This window comes from Coenobita brevimanus, chromosome 62, assembly GCF_032717465.1.
Source record: "Coenobita brevimanus isolate Jiangsu-jjx chromosome 62, ASM3271746v2, whole genome shotgun sequence".
NCBI lineage: Eukaryota > Metazoa > Arthropoda > Malacostraca > Decapoda > Coenobitidae > Coenobita > Coenobita brevimanus.
The window spans coordinates 10,564,360-10,578,956 of NC_137015.1; the positions used below are offsets into that span (position 1 = coordinate 10,564,360).

At 43.1% G+C, this 14,597-nt stretch overlaps 1 protein-coding gene across 5 annotated transcripts in view; it reads right to left on the bottom strand.

Annotated features, from left to right (window-relative positions):
* Positions 1-858: 858 nt before the first annotated feature.
* Positions 859-14,597, bottom strand: part of LOC145403990 (protein-lysine N-methyltransferase SMYD4-like) — a 36,458-nt gene continuing 22,719 nt past the window's right edge. For all 5 annotated transcript variants that reach the window (XM_080275595.1, XM_080275592.1, XM_080275594.1 and 2 more), the window contains exons 2-4: positions 8,278-9,161; positions 6,639-6,763; positions 859-3,685 (exon numbers count right to left, since the gene is read on the bottom strand). In XM_080275595.1, coding sequence (XP_080131721.1) covers positions 2,552-3,685; positions 6,639-6,763; positions 8,278-9,079 — 2,061 coding nt within the window. In that variant the 5' untranslated portion in view covers positions 9,080-9,161 and the 3' untranslated portion in view covers positions 859-2,551. The remainder of the gene's footprint in view (positions 3,686-6,638; positions 6,764-8,277; positions 9,162-14,597) is intronic.

A 14,597-nucleotide genomic window follows, 5' to 3' on the forward strand; every position in this document is an offset into this window, starting at 1 on the left:
ATCCTCACACTGCCTCCTTCGGTTCATATTAGTAGTACAACAACTCTTCATAAATAGGCCAAATGTATATAAAATAAATAAAACTTACCTGACAACGCCGATGACGCCTACTTGCAGACCAGCTTGCTCTCTTCACCTTAGTTTCCCATAATTTCCTTCTTGCTGGATCACAAGTAGTGGGAATAGTCATACAGAAGGTCCATGACTATTACTGCACTCAAATGCAGCACAACCAACTATTAATAGGGGAAAAAAAAAAAAAAGCACCAGTAAAAGAAACACAACACCCGCTAGATGGCGGCTACAAACAGTCTGGTTTGTCAACATTACAATTCGGCCAGTGTGCCACACTTATAGATGGGAATTTTCGTACAAGCTCTTCAAAATTACCGGTTTTTCGTTAGAATTATCGTACATTATTCAATTCATTTTTTTTAAGTGTTTAATAATCTGATGTATTCTAAAATTGTCGCCGATACCTTGGTGTATTTCCTGGAAACTTACCCAATACAATTATCTTCATCAGAACCGTAATTTTGTAAGGTAGACCTACTGATGTAGGCTATAATCAGGTGTATATTTATCACTTTATTTTGTATCAGAATTAGGGCATACCATGAAAATCTCATAATATTAATAATAATAATATAATAACAATAATAATAATAATAATAATAATAATAATAATATAATCATATCTATTATTACAAAAATGATATTACAAGGAAAAGAAATAGACTTTGTGTCACTCTAGAAAATCAGTGACCTGCAGCAGAATGCAGTCCATAGAACTTAAACAGATAATTTATGGCAATATGCTTACTCTTGCAGCTCTAAGGCCATAAAAAAAAGTTTTTTTTTTCAGTGATTACTATTATATTAGCCCTTAAGATTCTCGTCTGTCAAATTGTGGAACAACTGTGCATGCTTAGCTGTGCATGCCACAAAATTTAGTCATGCTAGCTTTCAACCCATAATTATCGTACAAACTGTACAGTACATGTGCACGTACCAGCGGCAATATTGCCGTACATGTACAATAATTGTCGTATTTGTGGCAACACTGAATTCGGCGATTATCTCTGTATTTACGTGTACTTTTAATAAAATCTAGATGCTGAGATGAGTATTAAACCGAAAATCTTCAGTAGCTCAAATTAACAAAGTAGATATACATATGCTTTACTTTAAGCAGTAGAAGTCCTTACCAAATCAGTTCTTCCTGATAGTGTTTTATTTGTTTATTTCTGAGGTGACAAATAAACGTTTCTTGTTAAATTTGTTTCCCCTTTATTTTTAGTTGTGCCACTGTGTCAACTCGTTTGGTTTGCTAGCGTGATGGTGAAAGCGCCTGTGTTAACAGTTTAACTAAGCCTAACCTAGCCTAGCTTAACTGTACCTAGTAATATAACCTGTTGGAGCATCCCTCTCAATTTCCAAAGCGGGCAGACAAACATTTAGATAGATAGATAGATAGATAGATAGATACACACACACACACACACACACACACACACACACACAAGGGTAGACACAAACAGTATATACAGTAAGGGACAAAGCTCGCAAACTCTTCCTCTGCATTTACTTCGCACTAGGTTATCTTACTTTCCACCCACACACATCACACCAGAAAGATAAAATATTAGGCAAACTCTTATCTTCGACTGTTTGTGTCAAAATTACTTGTCTAGCGTTTCAGCATAAATAAGCCCATAACAGCAACTGCATATATTTTTTATGACTACATCCCCTTATGCTTTAGTGCTCACAGTAGGGCAAGTAGATAGAAAAATGCTTTATAAGTTGATCTTTATTTCATCGCATTAGAACAAGCAAATAGAGATGTATAAAACTCAAATTACTAGAAATGCATCACACTGTCATGTAAAGTAAAATTTTCCTTCAATATTCCCAATGTATCTTTTCAGCACATAGGCATTTAGTTTTGTCACCGTCAATGGTTTTACTCAGCCTAAGGAGTGTCTCCTCGTGGTGCAGCGGTTTAAAGAACTTCATTAGCCGTTTCAGTACCATGTCCTCATTTGTTTCATTTTCCTACCGCCAGGTCATTGCATTCAACTTAGGAAGGGCTTTTGCTGTGGAACTGATAAGTGATGTCCATTTGTTCTTGCTATTGACTTTTTTTTTTTTTTTTTTTACAACACAGTTGAGACCTGTCGTAGTAACAGTCATATCCTTGGCAATGGCAGCGGTAATTTTTTGTGTCGTTGTGGACACAGGTTCAACTGGAAGTGAATAACGTGTATATATATATATATATATATATATATATATATATATATATATATATATATATATATATATATATATATATATATATTTTTTTTTTACCCAACGAAAATTGATAACCCCCTTCAGCTAAGCTGATGGTCAAGTGTAGTCAGAATAGTTGGTCGATTTGACTAGTAACCAAGGAGATTCATTCCTACCTCTTAAGGTTCATCAAATTTTCATGCAACCACGACTTAGTATTAAAGTTGTGGGTGTGGCCCAGTCACATCAGGTTATAACCTTATTCGTGAAAGGCTTATGTGGGCACAAGGAGACTTACTGAGCCTAACAGGTCAAAGCAGGTCATAAGCGTCTCCTGGGCAGTGATATAGGCCTGGTTTGGGTGCACTGCGTATTTATCAAGCAGCACCAACACCTTTATCACAGCCACCATCACGCTTGGGTTTACCTTGCCGCAGTTCACCTCCATTGCTGCCTTCACGTACATTGGCCATGACCTGTTCAGCTGTACTTGCACATTGGAAGCATCGTACAGCTGAACGCCAGTTTTGGATTTGGTTTCAGAGGTGCAAGCCAGGCGGCAGAGCTTGCAAGTGAAACCGGACAGTGCCTGGCAGCATGAGGGGCAGCGCATCTGTGGCTTGCTGGGTATGTCCTTGAAGAGTGGCCAGTCAGCCTGACATGCAACGCAGTCGCAGCAGAAGAAGTAATGTTGCTGGAGATTTGCGCGTCGTGTTGCTCTGTCGTGGCTGACGTAACGCTCACCGTACGTGTCGGTTACTTCCGCTCCTTTTGGGATGATGCTAACGCTGTACAGGAACTTTGTGCTACCGTGGGAGGTGCTGAGAGCGTTGGGAACACAGGAGTGGTTGATTAAGCTAAGGGCAGCGTACACAGACCAGCCCACGTCCCTGCCTCTCCCCTGCCTCCTGCTGGTTTCACTCTCCCGCCCCCATGCTCCAGCTTCAGCCTCTTTGGTGACGTGTATGTTACACTCGAGGCCAAGAATGAGCCGCATCAGCTGCCCTCCCACCAGCACAATGTCCTCCTCAGTTGGCGTGATCAGCTGGCTGCCCTCGCCCCTAAGGAAAGCAGGACAGTGTTCAAAGAGGATGTGTGTGATGACGCAGGCCACAGCAGCAGTCTCCTGTAGCTGACTCTCAGTTCGGGCGGTGGCGTGGCCCTCCAGGTGGTACAGCGTGCTGTATTCCTTGCCCGGCTTGGGCACGGTTTTTGCACCGCATCCCTCCTGCTGCAGGGTTGCCACAGTGGTGCGTAGAGTGGGAAGGGTCATGGATGAAAGAACTCTCAGGGCAAGGGCAGGGGCTGGATCCAGCTGCAGGGCCACTATCGCAGGCAAAACCTGACACTCCGCACCGTGGCTCCCAGACACACTTACACGTTGACATTTCTCGCTGCAGAAAACAACCTGCAAAGAAAAGCATATTAAGGGCCTAGATCGTTTACCTGCATTCCATCAATCAATAATAATTTATGTCGTAAACGGATTAACGTTTGCAGTACAGCAAGAGAAATAGTCTTTCAGATGGTACCCGACAATTATCAATAAGTTCCAAATGTAGCAGTTATGGATTCTAATTTTTCATTAATATCAGTTTCTGAATACCTGTTAGATACTACAGACATTAATATATTTTCTTGATATTTTGTAAGAAGTGAATCATCTGATAATGTGGCCATGTTTATAAACACTTCCGCATAAATATGTCCTTAATTACGATCAGACCAGTCCTTTTTATTCAGCTTAGGGAAGATCGTCCTGGCTGAAGAGTAAGAATATTTGTAAATAGCAAACCATATATCGCAGTTTATTTCGACTGTATGTCATTTAAATGTATACGAAGTGCAAATTTGCACAATATAAAGATGCCTGCATTAATCCGCGCAACACTAACACAAAGGTACACGGTGGTTAATGTCTATTTAACAGTACTATAACTCGGCTGGTAGAGCAAAATATTTTGGTATCTCTAACTAACATCTAGAACAGCGATTGACCGAAGATACTTAACTTGACTCTCAGTACTATTTCACTCTGTGCACTTTAACTTGACCTTAAATTGCTATCTCTCCATCTACTATACATTAGAATACTGATTTGTAACAAGATGATTATCACTAATTAGGATGTACCCTAGTATGAAATTAATGTAGGACCCGAGTATTGTCATGTTTTGACAATGAGCTAATGGGGAAAAAAGCAGGGAAACAAAGAAATTTTCCAGCAAATTAATGTAGACGAACTATGAACGTGTTGGTGATGGGCTGGTCCATTGCCAGAGTGAGGCATGAGCGACCTCTACATCCCAAAGCTCATTCTTAGTCTCTACAGTTCTGTTTCTTTGTCTGTCTAATCTTTCGTTGTGTCTGTCTCATACACTTCAGTCATCCATACATGCACGCTTATAATCACTCGGTCACTCACACACACCTACAAACTCACAATTATTACTCATATACTTGTACATTTGCAAGTTAGAGTACAGTCACAGGGACAGGCACACGCACACGCAAACGCAAACTCACATGCACACTCAGGGACAGGCACACTCACATGGGTACGCCCGCGAGCACACGCACCTTAACTTTCCCCGCCATTCTCATCCTCATTCTTGTCATTTACTTATCCTTTCCGATATCACCTCCTCCTTCCCTTCCTCAAATGCCCATACTCTCCTCACCCCTCCCATTTCCCCCACCATTCCACTCCCTTCGCTTCTCCTCTCTTCTCTGTCCTGTCCCGCCCCCCCCTTTCACTCCACCCTTCCCTTCTTTCCCTCCTTTTTACCTGGCGCTCCTTTCCCTTTCCTCTCTCCAGTCATAATCTCCCAGCGCTTACACTCTGACAGCTAATTTGTTTCTAATTAGGGACTGTTTTCCTAAGCGCGTGACTTGCTGTGCTAGATTAAGGAAGACAGCACTTAACGCCTCCTTATCTCCCCTCCCCTACTCACCGACAAACACAACCGAGGCGTGAACCCCTTCACCATGTTGACGTCTTTTGTCTTTTATTCTTGCTATCTCCAGACGATTTTATGAGCCTTAGAAAGGTTTTACGAACTGGAGGGGTTAAACATAGCCTTCATCAACACCTTCACTACTTCGGATCCTTCCCAGTGACTCCAGGCAGTAAAGATAAAATAAACTACGTCATCGGATTGGAAGGGTCACCCCCGTCAGTCTGACTTTTTTTTTTTTTTTCCATCTGCCTTTTGACGGTTTTATTCACTTTGAAGAAACCATTTGTATTGTCACGATTAAACACAGCCTCGATTAACTCAGTCACAACTTGAGTTCTTTCCCTAAGGTAAATAAAATCGACTGATGTTAGTGCGAATGTAAATATGAACTGGTACGCCATCTATCTGAAGGGGCAAAAGAGTAATGATTAAGAGAAGACAAGGCACCTTAACAACGAGTGTCACTACAATGACGTTTATATATTTTTGCTACTTCAAGGCGATTTTGCTCATCCCTGGGGGAAACCTTCCTTACTGAACGGTTTATGAACGACAGCCATTAGCCCTGAACAGCTAGAGGTCTCCCCGAAGGTGAATAAAATAATCTGGCGTCATAAGAACAGTATAAGGAAAGGCCTCATCGCATTGCAGGGACTAAAGAGTGACGCTTAAAAGAAATCACAGCAGTTTCATCCCCATTAGCACGTCTGCACAGATAACGTCTTGGCTTACTTTTGCCATTATCGATTGTTTTTTTCTACTCGGCTTAGGCTAGACTTTAAGTAATGAAGTAGTTAGATGCAGCCTTTCATTTATCTCTTCACTACCAGGGCGCTCCTAAGACGACTAAAATCGCCTGGAGATAGCAAAAATATAATTACACACCATCGTAGTGAAGGGGTTAAAGGGTCATAGTATCATATGAAGAAAACATGTAGCTGTCGAGCTTATTACAGATATTGTGTTAAAAAATAAAAAGAAATCCCTAACTGATAAAACGTAGGCAGAAAGAAAGAAGGGGGAGGTACCCGTAGTGATGGGGTCAACATTATCTGGTCTACGGTTCGTCCATCTTAACCTGGCAGAGATTTTCCTTCGCAGCCAATTGGTCATACCCCAGTGGCCGAATAAGGCAATACTACAGCTCTATATAATTTCCATGAACCTTCGTAACTAAGAGCCACCACATTCTACTGTTAAGCACTTACAGCTCACCATTTTAGATTGGAAGATAGCGTTTCTAAGCCAAGTTAAAGAGGATAAAGTATAGCACCAAATTCTAGAGCATGGCTCCGCTCAGCACTCAAGATGAAGAGGTTGTAATTTTGGGAAAAGTTGAAGTAAAAAGTGTAGCATAAATTTAGGCCAAAGTGGATAGTGTACTGTCAAACGAGGCTTTACCAAGGAGCAAGAAGGGCAAGGCAGTGGTGCTGGGCATCGACGGAGGCAGCGTGTGCAGTGTGTCCTTAGCGTGGCATCCAGACGTACAGTCGCCGCTATGGCTTCCTCCACTATTAGCACCTCACCTGCAACACAACACAATTCATTAAAAAAAAAAAAAAAATCTAACAGTTGGACTTGAACTGCTGTAGGCTGAAGTTTGGGGTGAAACTATTCTAGGGATGCGGGATCCTATGAGAAGCTGCGGAAATGGATACGGTACATGCAACACAGGATAATACCGTACCCATCATTATAAAGCTGTACTTGCTTTATGACTGATTAATGTACTCTTCTTACGGCACAAAGGATGGACACGATATCTGCAGAACAAGGTAGTACAGTGCATAATATGTGCAAAGCTCTAGTCTGACGATGCCAAAACCTGCAAATATACTGTACCTGCAAAAATACCATATCTCCAAAAATTCCGTACCGGCAACATACGGAAACTGCTAGGTCTGTGTTATTAAACTAAAGATTGCGAAGGGGAAAGCAAATCCCCAATTTCTGATAGAATTGTTTTAAAAATATGGCCTAAAAATGAAAGGATTTTTTATTCTACCTTGTCTGATTGCGCTATGTAAAGTGGAACGCAGTTAAACCCATCACTGAAGTATTAAAACTAACGCCTTCCAGCAGTACCGTTTGATAATACTACCAAGAGTTTCAGTACAGCCTCTGACTACCGAATCCACACACTTCCTGCAACACATGACTATCCTTGGAACACAAATTAGTCATTATACTGTTATTACCTGATGGTCCTTGCATCACAAAACCTCCTCTCTTCCCGCTTTCATCCTCTACTGAACAAACTCCTATCTTTTCCATCGTCACCCCCATTATCACTATTTTATTTCTAACTCTAGTTTCGATTGATGTACTGGGCAATTATGAACCAGAGACAGGAAAGGGAAAACAAAGATACCGAACCATCAACAGATCTCTATTAAAAAAAGAAAAATCAGTTCACTCACAGTTCAAATCTCCCGAACTCTAAACCCACAAAAGTCTAATTAATTTTAAGTGTGTGATCATTTGTCATTAAATAGAAATAGCCTCATCTTAATTTTGCGTCTCAAGTGGAGCTGAAGTCATGTCTCCTAGTGTAATGATCTAGTACTGCGAGATGTGATCAGAATTAAAGGATGCAAAGGAAGGAAAAACTGGGAGAGAAGTGAAAAGGGAGAAAAAGAAAAGAATAATAGAGGGGAAGCGCGGGAGGGAGGAAGTAAGAATGTGAGGGAGGGAGGAAGTAAGATGTGAGGTAGAGTAGGAACAGAGAGAGAGAGAGAGAGAGAGAGAGAGAGAGAGAGAGAGAGAGAGAGAGAGAGAGAGAGAGAGACAGAGACAGACAGAGACAGACAGAGACAGACAGAGACAGAGACAGAGACAGAGAGACAGAGACAGAGAGACAGAGACAGAGAGACAGAGAATGGTAAGAAGGCTGAGAGAGGAAAGGAAAGACTAAGGAATGAAGTTAAAGTGGGGTAAGAAGAGAGTGATGAAGAAAAGAAGGAAGTCAGGTAGGATGGGAGTGGGGCAGGGAGAGAGGGAGGGAAACAGAAAGGAAGTGTTGAGCTGATAGAGGACTCACCCGGCTGGATCTCCCTGTCGGCCACTAGGTGTCTGCCCCGGATGGGTGTGTAGTGTATACTGACGGCGTCGCTGAGGCTGGGAAAGTCCCGGTGAAAAGACAGGAGCTCGGGCGGGTGTGGTGGGCCGGTATAGAATACCCTCTCATACAGCTGATTCGTTGATATCGTGTTGCTTACGCCTTCACACTTGGACTGCAGTTTTGTCAAAGATTTCTTTATGGAAGCTTCCTCTTTTTCATCCAGGGAGAGAGCTGATAATGATTTAAGAGTCTCATCCAGTATATCTTTGGCTTCCTGTGATCTGCCCAGAGCTTGGAGACACTTTGCTCTTCGTTCCTGCAGTCGATGCTGCTTGGCTGGTGGGTAACCCAGTTTGAGGGCTCTATCAGCGTCATCCAGTGCCGCCTTGAACTGTCCCGTTTCATAAAGGACAGCTGATCGGTTGGCGAAGGCGAGTGAGAGACCCTGGTGTGCCGGGGTGGGAGCCTCGTCTAGAGCAGGATGGGGTGAGGCAATCACACTGTAATTATAAGCCAGTAGTGCCGCCTCTAGTTTCCTTTCCCGATACAGGCGGTTTCCCTCAGTTCGGAATTTTTCAGCCTCTATGACCCCCTTCCTGCTGATGCGCATGTCACCAGGCGGCGGCACCAGGATCTGTTGTGCTTCCGGCCGCGACCACAGATATCTGAACATGCTATCCAGCGTGGCCGTTGGTCCGAAGTGTGCCGTCACCTCGTTGGTCAGCCACGACTCCTGCAGCTGCCCACGGAACTTAGCGTATAGTTCTTTGAAGGACGCCATCACCCCGGGCACTGATTTCAGCAACAAGTGACTCAGCTAACTGATTTCATTCATGTCTTCTTGATGCACTTGAAGGGCGTAACTGGGGATGGAAGAGAAATTCATCAGATGAATGTAGATGTTAGGCATTATAGCACGTCACTATCATCATCGTCGTTATTGTTATCGTCATCGTCATTATTTCAATCATCCCGTTTCCCATAAAAATCGCATGGGTTATTTCAATTTATAATAAGCATTTGGTTTAACAAATAGCTGTGTATGCATAGATTTTTTTTTTTCAAATCCTTCTCATGTAAACAGTGCAGAAAATGAACCAAAATACATGTGACAATTATCCAAAAAGAAATAAAATGAACAAATTCAAAGCTTCACCCTCCTTTCCTTCGTTTATCTGCTTGAATGAAATACTGTTTAAGGCTCGCCCATAGCAACGAAAGGATTTACAGAGTAGTGTTTAATGCTCTCAGGTTCCTATGACTCTCTTACATCTCTTACGATCGTAAGGGGATTAATGGAATCAAAATAAAACTCAAGTACATATTGCTCATATTCAGCTGAAGAAAGTTCTCGGAGAGGGTTAATCCTCGACGGCTAGGATTTCACGCAACATTTTATGCAAAGGAGTAGGAACCAAAAGCTGAAAAGCTGCAAAAAGTTGTTTTTTCCGGGAAAAAATTGAACAAACGAGAGCCAAAATCAGAATTCGTTCTCTGCGAGATGCCTGGACACACTGCGATTCCGACAAATGGCCAGAACATCTCATTTGGTCGCCACAGGGAGAGGGAAAAACGGGAAGGTCATTTATGGTCTTCCTCCCCCATCCCCCCACCTCCCCCAGGGACTGAGAGGCTGGGCGTTCGGTCGCCATTAAAAAACTTTTGAGACAAACGTATGTGTAACGTGTGTGTAGTTACGTGCCGACATTTAGCAGAAAATGTTCAAGAATGTGTGCTGGTCTACTCTCTCTATTACTGAAGCTCTGAAAAATGTCAACAAAGGGAGATTGTCAGGAGCCAAAGCCTGAAGGCTAGTGAAGCGAAGTCCCAGTTTTCCCCATCATCAACTTGCCATTCACCTAGGAAGAACTGCTCTGTTCGACTGACGCTACAGTCTTTTGTTAGCCTAAGTAAAACGTCTAGGCGCGTTCGTAAGAAATAATCTAAAGAGCTTTTAACTTCTTCAGTCCCAGGACTTATTTCTAGTATTCATGCTACATCCACACCATTTTACTCAGTTTAGGAGTTAATGTATAGGTTATAACCTACCTATCCCCCCCAGATCGAGAAGTCTATAGGAAGGCGAACACAGTGGTCTGAGGACAGCAAGACAAAAGAATAATTAAACTGAAAGGATAACTATTTCAGTGATATGATTTTTCTCAGCTAAGATCCTGTCTTCCTTATTACATAGGGCATGTATAACACGTCTGTTTACATTCTCATAGTCGTTGCACAGAGCAACGACTTTATGCCTAAGTCATGAATGGCAAGTGGATAGACAAGCCCCCGAATTTCGACCATCTGTGAAGCATTTGATGATGGCAGAGCGTGCCACGCCTCATACAGGGCGTCCCAGGAAATGAGAGAGAGTTCTTGTTATTCTTGGTGATGGAAAGCTGATGACAGGGAGTGCTGGAGCTCCCGTTTCATCAGCCCTCAGGACTAATTCCTGACCATCCCCCTTTGCTGAACTTTTTCAGTGTCTCAGTTACACAGAGAGTAGGCCAGCATGCTCTCCAGTACAAATTTCTCTATCTATCTTCACCAAACTACATGCACAGTACACACTACACTTCCTACTCAAAATTTACCAAAATGGCGTCAATTCACCTAGCCTCGGAGTCCCCAGGGGGGGGGACCATAAATGCCCCCGCCATCTGCCCCTCTCCCGGTGACGACTCGAGGTGCCTGGAACCACTGTCTGACTCTCTTCTTCTTCATTTCTGCAACATTCGCGGCCTTTCATCTAACTTTCGCTCTGTTGAGCACCACCTCTCCTCCTCTAAACCTCACCTTCTTTTTCTAACGGAGACTCAGCTGTCTGAGGCAACTGACAGCAAACCCTTTTCTGTATCCTCCTACTTTCTCTATACTCATTTCAAAGCCAAAGGTGGCTGTTGTGTATACATACGCAACGACTTATCTTGCTCTCGTGTTCCTGAACTTGATTCTTCTGAATTCTCCACTCTCTGGCTTCGGCTTTCCTGTCATTCTCTGACTAAATATATCTGTGCTGTTTACTTATCCCCTAATTCTACTGACTATCAAAAATTCTTCGACTATCTTACTTCTACGATGGAACACATTCTGTCCATTTCTCCTTTCTCTGAAATCTCCATTCTTGGAGATTTCAATGTTCACCACCACCTTTGGCTCTCCTCTCCTTTCACGGATCCACCTGGTGAACAAGCCTACATCTTTTCTATCCTTAATGACCTAGAGCAGCTTGTACAGCACCCTACCCGTATCCCTGACCGCCTTGGAGAGAGCTCCAACATACTTGACCTCTTCCTCACAACTAATCCTTCAGCTTACTCTGTTAATCTTTTCTCTCCGTTGGGCTCCTCCGATCACAACCTTATTACCTTAACCTGTCCTATCGCTCCAGTACGGCCTGCGGACCCTCCAGGGAAACGTCGTCTCTGGCATTTTGGAGCTGCGGACTGGGAGGCCCTCAGGCAGTACTTCTTTGATTTTCCCTGGAATGATTATTGCTTCCATGGCCGTGAGCCATCTGAGTGTGCCTTGCGCATTACGGAGGTTATTCTCTCGGGCATGGAAGCATACATTCCTTTCTCATATCCTTTGACTAACGCAAGAAAGCCTTGGTTTAATCACGCTTGTTCTAATGCTGTCCGCAACAAGGAGAAGGCCTACAAAAGGTACCGGAGCCAACCCACCCCTGAATCACATAATCTTTACGTTTCTGCCCGGAATCGTGCTAAGTCTGTTCTTCGCTCTACTAAAAATAATTTCATCCATACTAAATGCTCTCAACTCTCCAACTCGAATTCTTCCCGCTCCTTCTGGCACCTTGCCAAAAATCTTTCTAACAACTTTACCTCATCATCCTTCCCTCCTCTTTTCTACTCTGATGGTTCTGTAGCTATTTCTTCTACTGATAAAGCAGATCTCTTCGCACAGACTTTCTCCTCCAATTCCACCTTAGACGATTCCGGTGCTGTTCCTCCATCACTTCCCCCTCTGACTTCCTCATGGCTGACATTAAAATTTCTTCAGTTGATGTATTTTCTGCCATTACTGGCCTCAGTACTAACAAGGCATATGGGCCTGATGGGGTCCCTCCTGTTGTTCTCAAAAACTGTGCTTCTGTGCTTACACCCTGCCTAGGCAAACTCTTTCGCCTTTGTCTGTCAACTTGTACCTTTCCTTCTTGCTGGAAGTTTGCTCTCATTCAGCCAGTCCCAAAGAAGGGTGACCACTCCCAACCCTCCAACTATCGTCCAATTGCTTTAACGTCCTGTATTTCAAAAGTTTTCGAGTCAATTCTTAATAAAAAAATTTTAAGGCATCTTTCCTATCACAACCTTCTTTCCGATCGTCAGTATGGGTTCCGTCAGGGACGCTCCACTGGCGATCTTCTCACCTACCTTTCAGACTCCTGGTCATCCTCCTTTCGGGACTTTGGCGAAAGCTTTGCCATTGCACTTGACATCTCAAAGGCTTTCGATCGAGTCTGGCATAAATCTTTAATTTCCAAACTGCCCTCCTACGGTTTCTATCCTTCTATCTGTACCTTCATCGCTAGCTTCCTTTCTGGTCGTTCTATAGCTGCTGTCGTAGACGGCCATCGTTCTTCTCCTAGATCTATCAACAGTGGTGTTCCTCAGGGCTCTGTCCTATCACCAACTCTCTTCCTTTTATTCATCAATGATCTTCTAAGCTGTACATCTAACTCTATCCACTCATACGCTGATGACTCCACCCTTCACCTTTCCATTCGGTTCCCGCAACGCCCATCTCAACAGTTACTTCAAGAAACAAGGGATGAGGCTATGGCACACCTAATGTCTGACTTGGCTCATATCTCTGACTGGGGTAAAAATAATATGGTTGTCTTTAATGCTTCTAAGACTCAGTTCTTACACCTATCAACCCGACAAAATCTTCCACAGGTATACCCACTAATGTTTAATAATATTCAGATTAATCCTGCATCATCCTTGAACATGCTTGGGGTTTCATTTACTCGGGACTTATCTTGGAAAGATCATATTGCATCTCTTGTAAAATCTGCTTCCAAGAGATTGGGTGTGCTAAGCTGACTCCGCTCTTTCTTTACCCCTGCACAATTGTTGACTCTATACAGGGGTTTTATCCGCCCCTGTGTGGAGTACAACTCTCATGTGTGGGGAGGCTCCCCACATACAGCTCTTCTCAATAGGGTGGAGTCAAAGGCTTTTCGTCTCATTAACTCTCCTCCTCTTACTGACTCCCTTCAACCTCTGTCTCTTCGCCGCACTGTTGCATCTTTATCTCTTTTCTATCGCTACTTTAATGGTCACTGCTCCTCTGAACTGTCTGCTTGCATTCCTCCACCTCTACGACGGGCGCGTAGCACCCGTCTGGCAGCAAACTCTCATCCCTTTTCTGTCTAACTCTCTAATGCAAGAGTTAACCGTTACTCCCAGTCTTTCATTCATGCAACAGGTCAGCTCTGGAACTGTCTCCCTCTGTCTGTATTTCCTCCTGCCTATGATCTCCAGTCTTTCAAACGCAGTGTGTCCAGGCATCTCAAAATGATCGGATCTTGAATTTGGCTCTCTATTGTATTTTGTTTTTCTCTTGGAGGGAACTGTTACTGCGGGCTCATGGCCTTTGGTTCCTTCTTCCTCGCATAAAAAAAAAAAAAAAAAAAAAAAAAAAATTATGATCCTCTAAACACGGATTCATTTGCCATCCACTACAGAACTACAAGTACTAATGTAATTATAGACGACAAATATCTCCATCATAGTTACACCCGAACGCTGTGGATGCACGGCGAGGGTGTTTTGTGTACATGACTGAGTTTGTGCATGTGCGTCTGTGTGCGTATTTGTGTGCATGTGCGTATATTTGTGTCTGTGCGTATATGTGCGTATGTGCGCATGTGCGTGCGTATGTGCGCATGTGCGTGCGTATGTGCGCATGTGCGTATGTGCACATGTGCTTATGTGCGCATGTGCGTATGTGCGCATGTGCGTATGTGCGCATTTACGTATATATATATATATATATATATATATATATATATATATATATATATATATATATATATATATATATATATATATATGTGTGTGTGCGCGCGAGTAAGTGTGCGTAAATTGTGCGTAAACGTGTGTGTGTGTGTGTGTGTGTGTGTGTGTGTGTGTGTGTGTGTGTGTGTGTGTGCGCGCGCGCGCATAAACGTGTGCGTAAATGTGTGCGTGTCCCTATATGTGTGCGTGTGCTTATATGTGTGCGTAAGCACGTGTGTGTGTGCATATATATGCTTGTGTGTAATGTGTGTG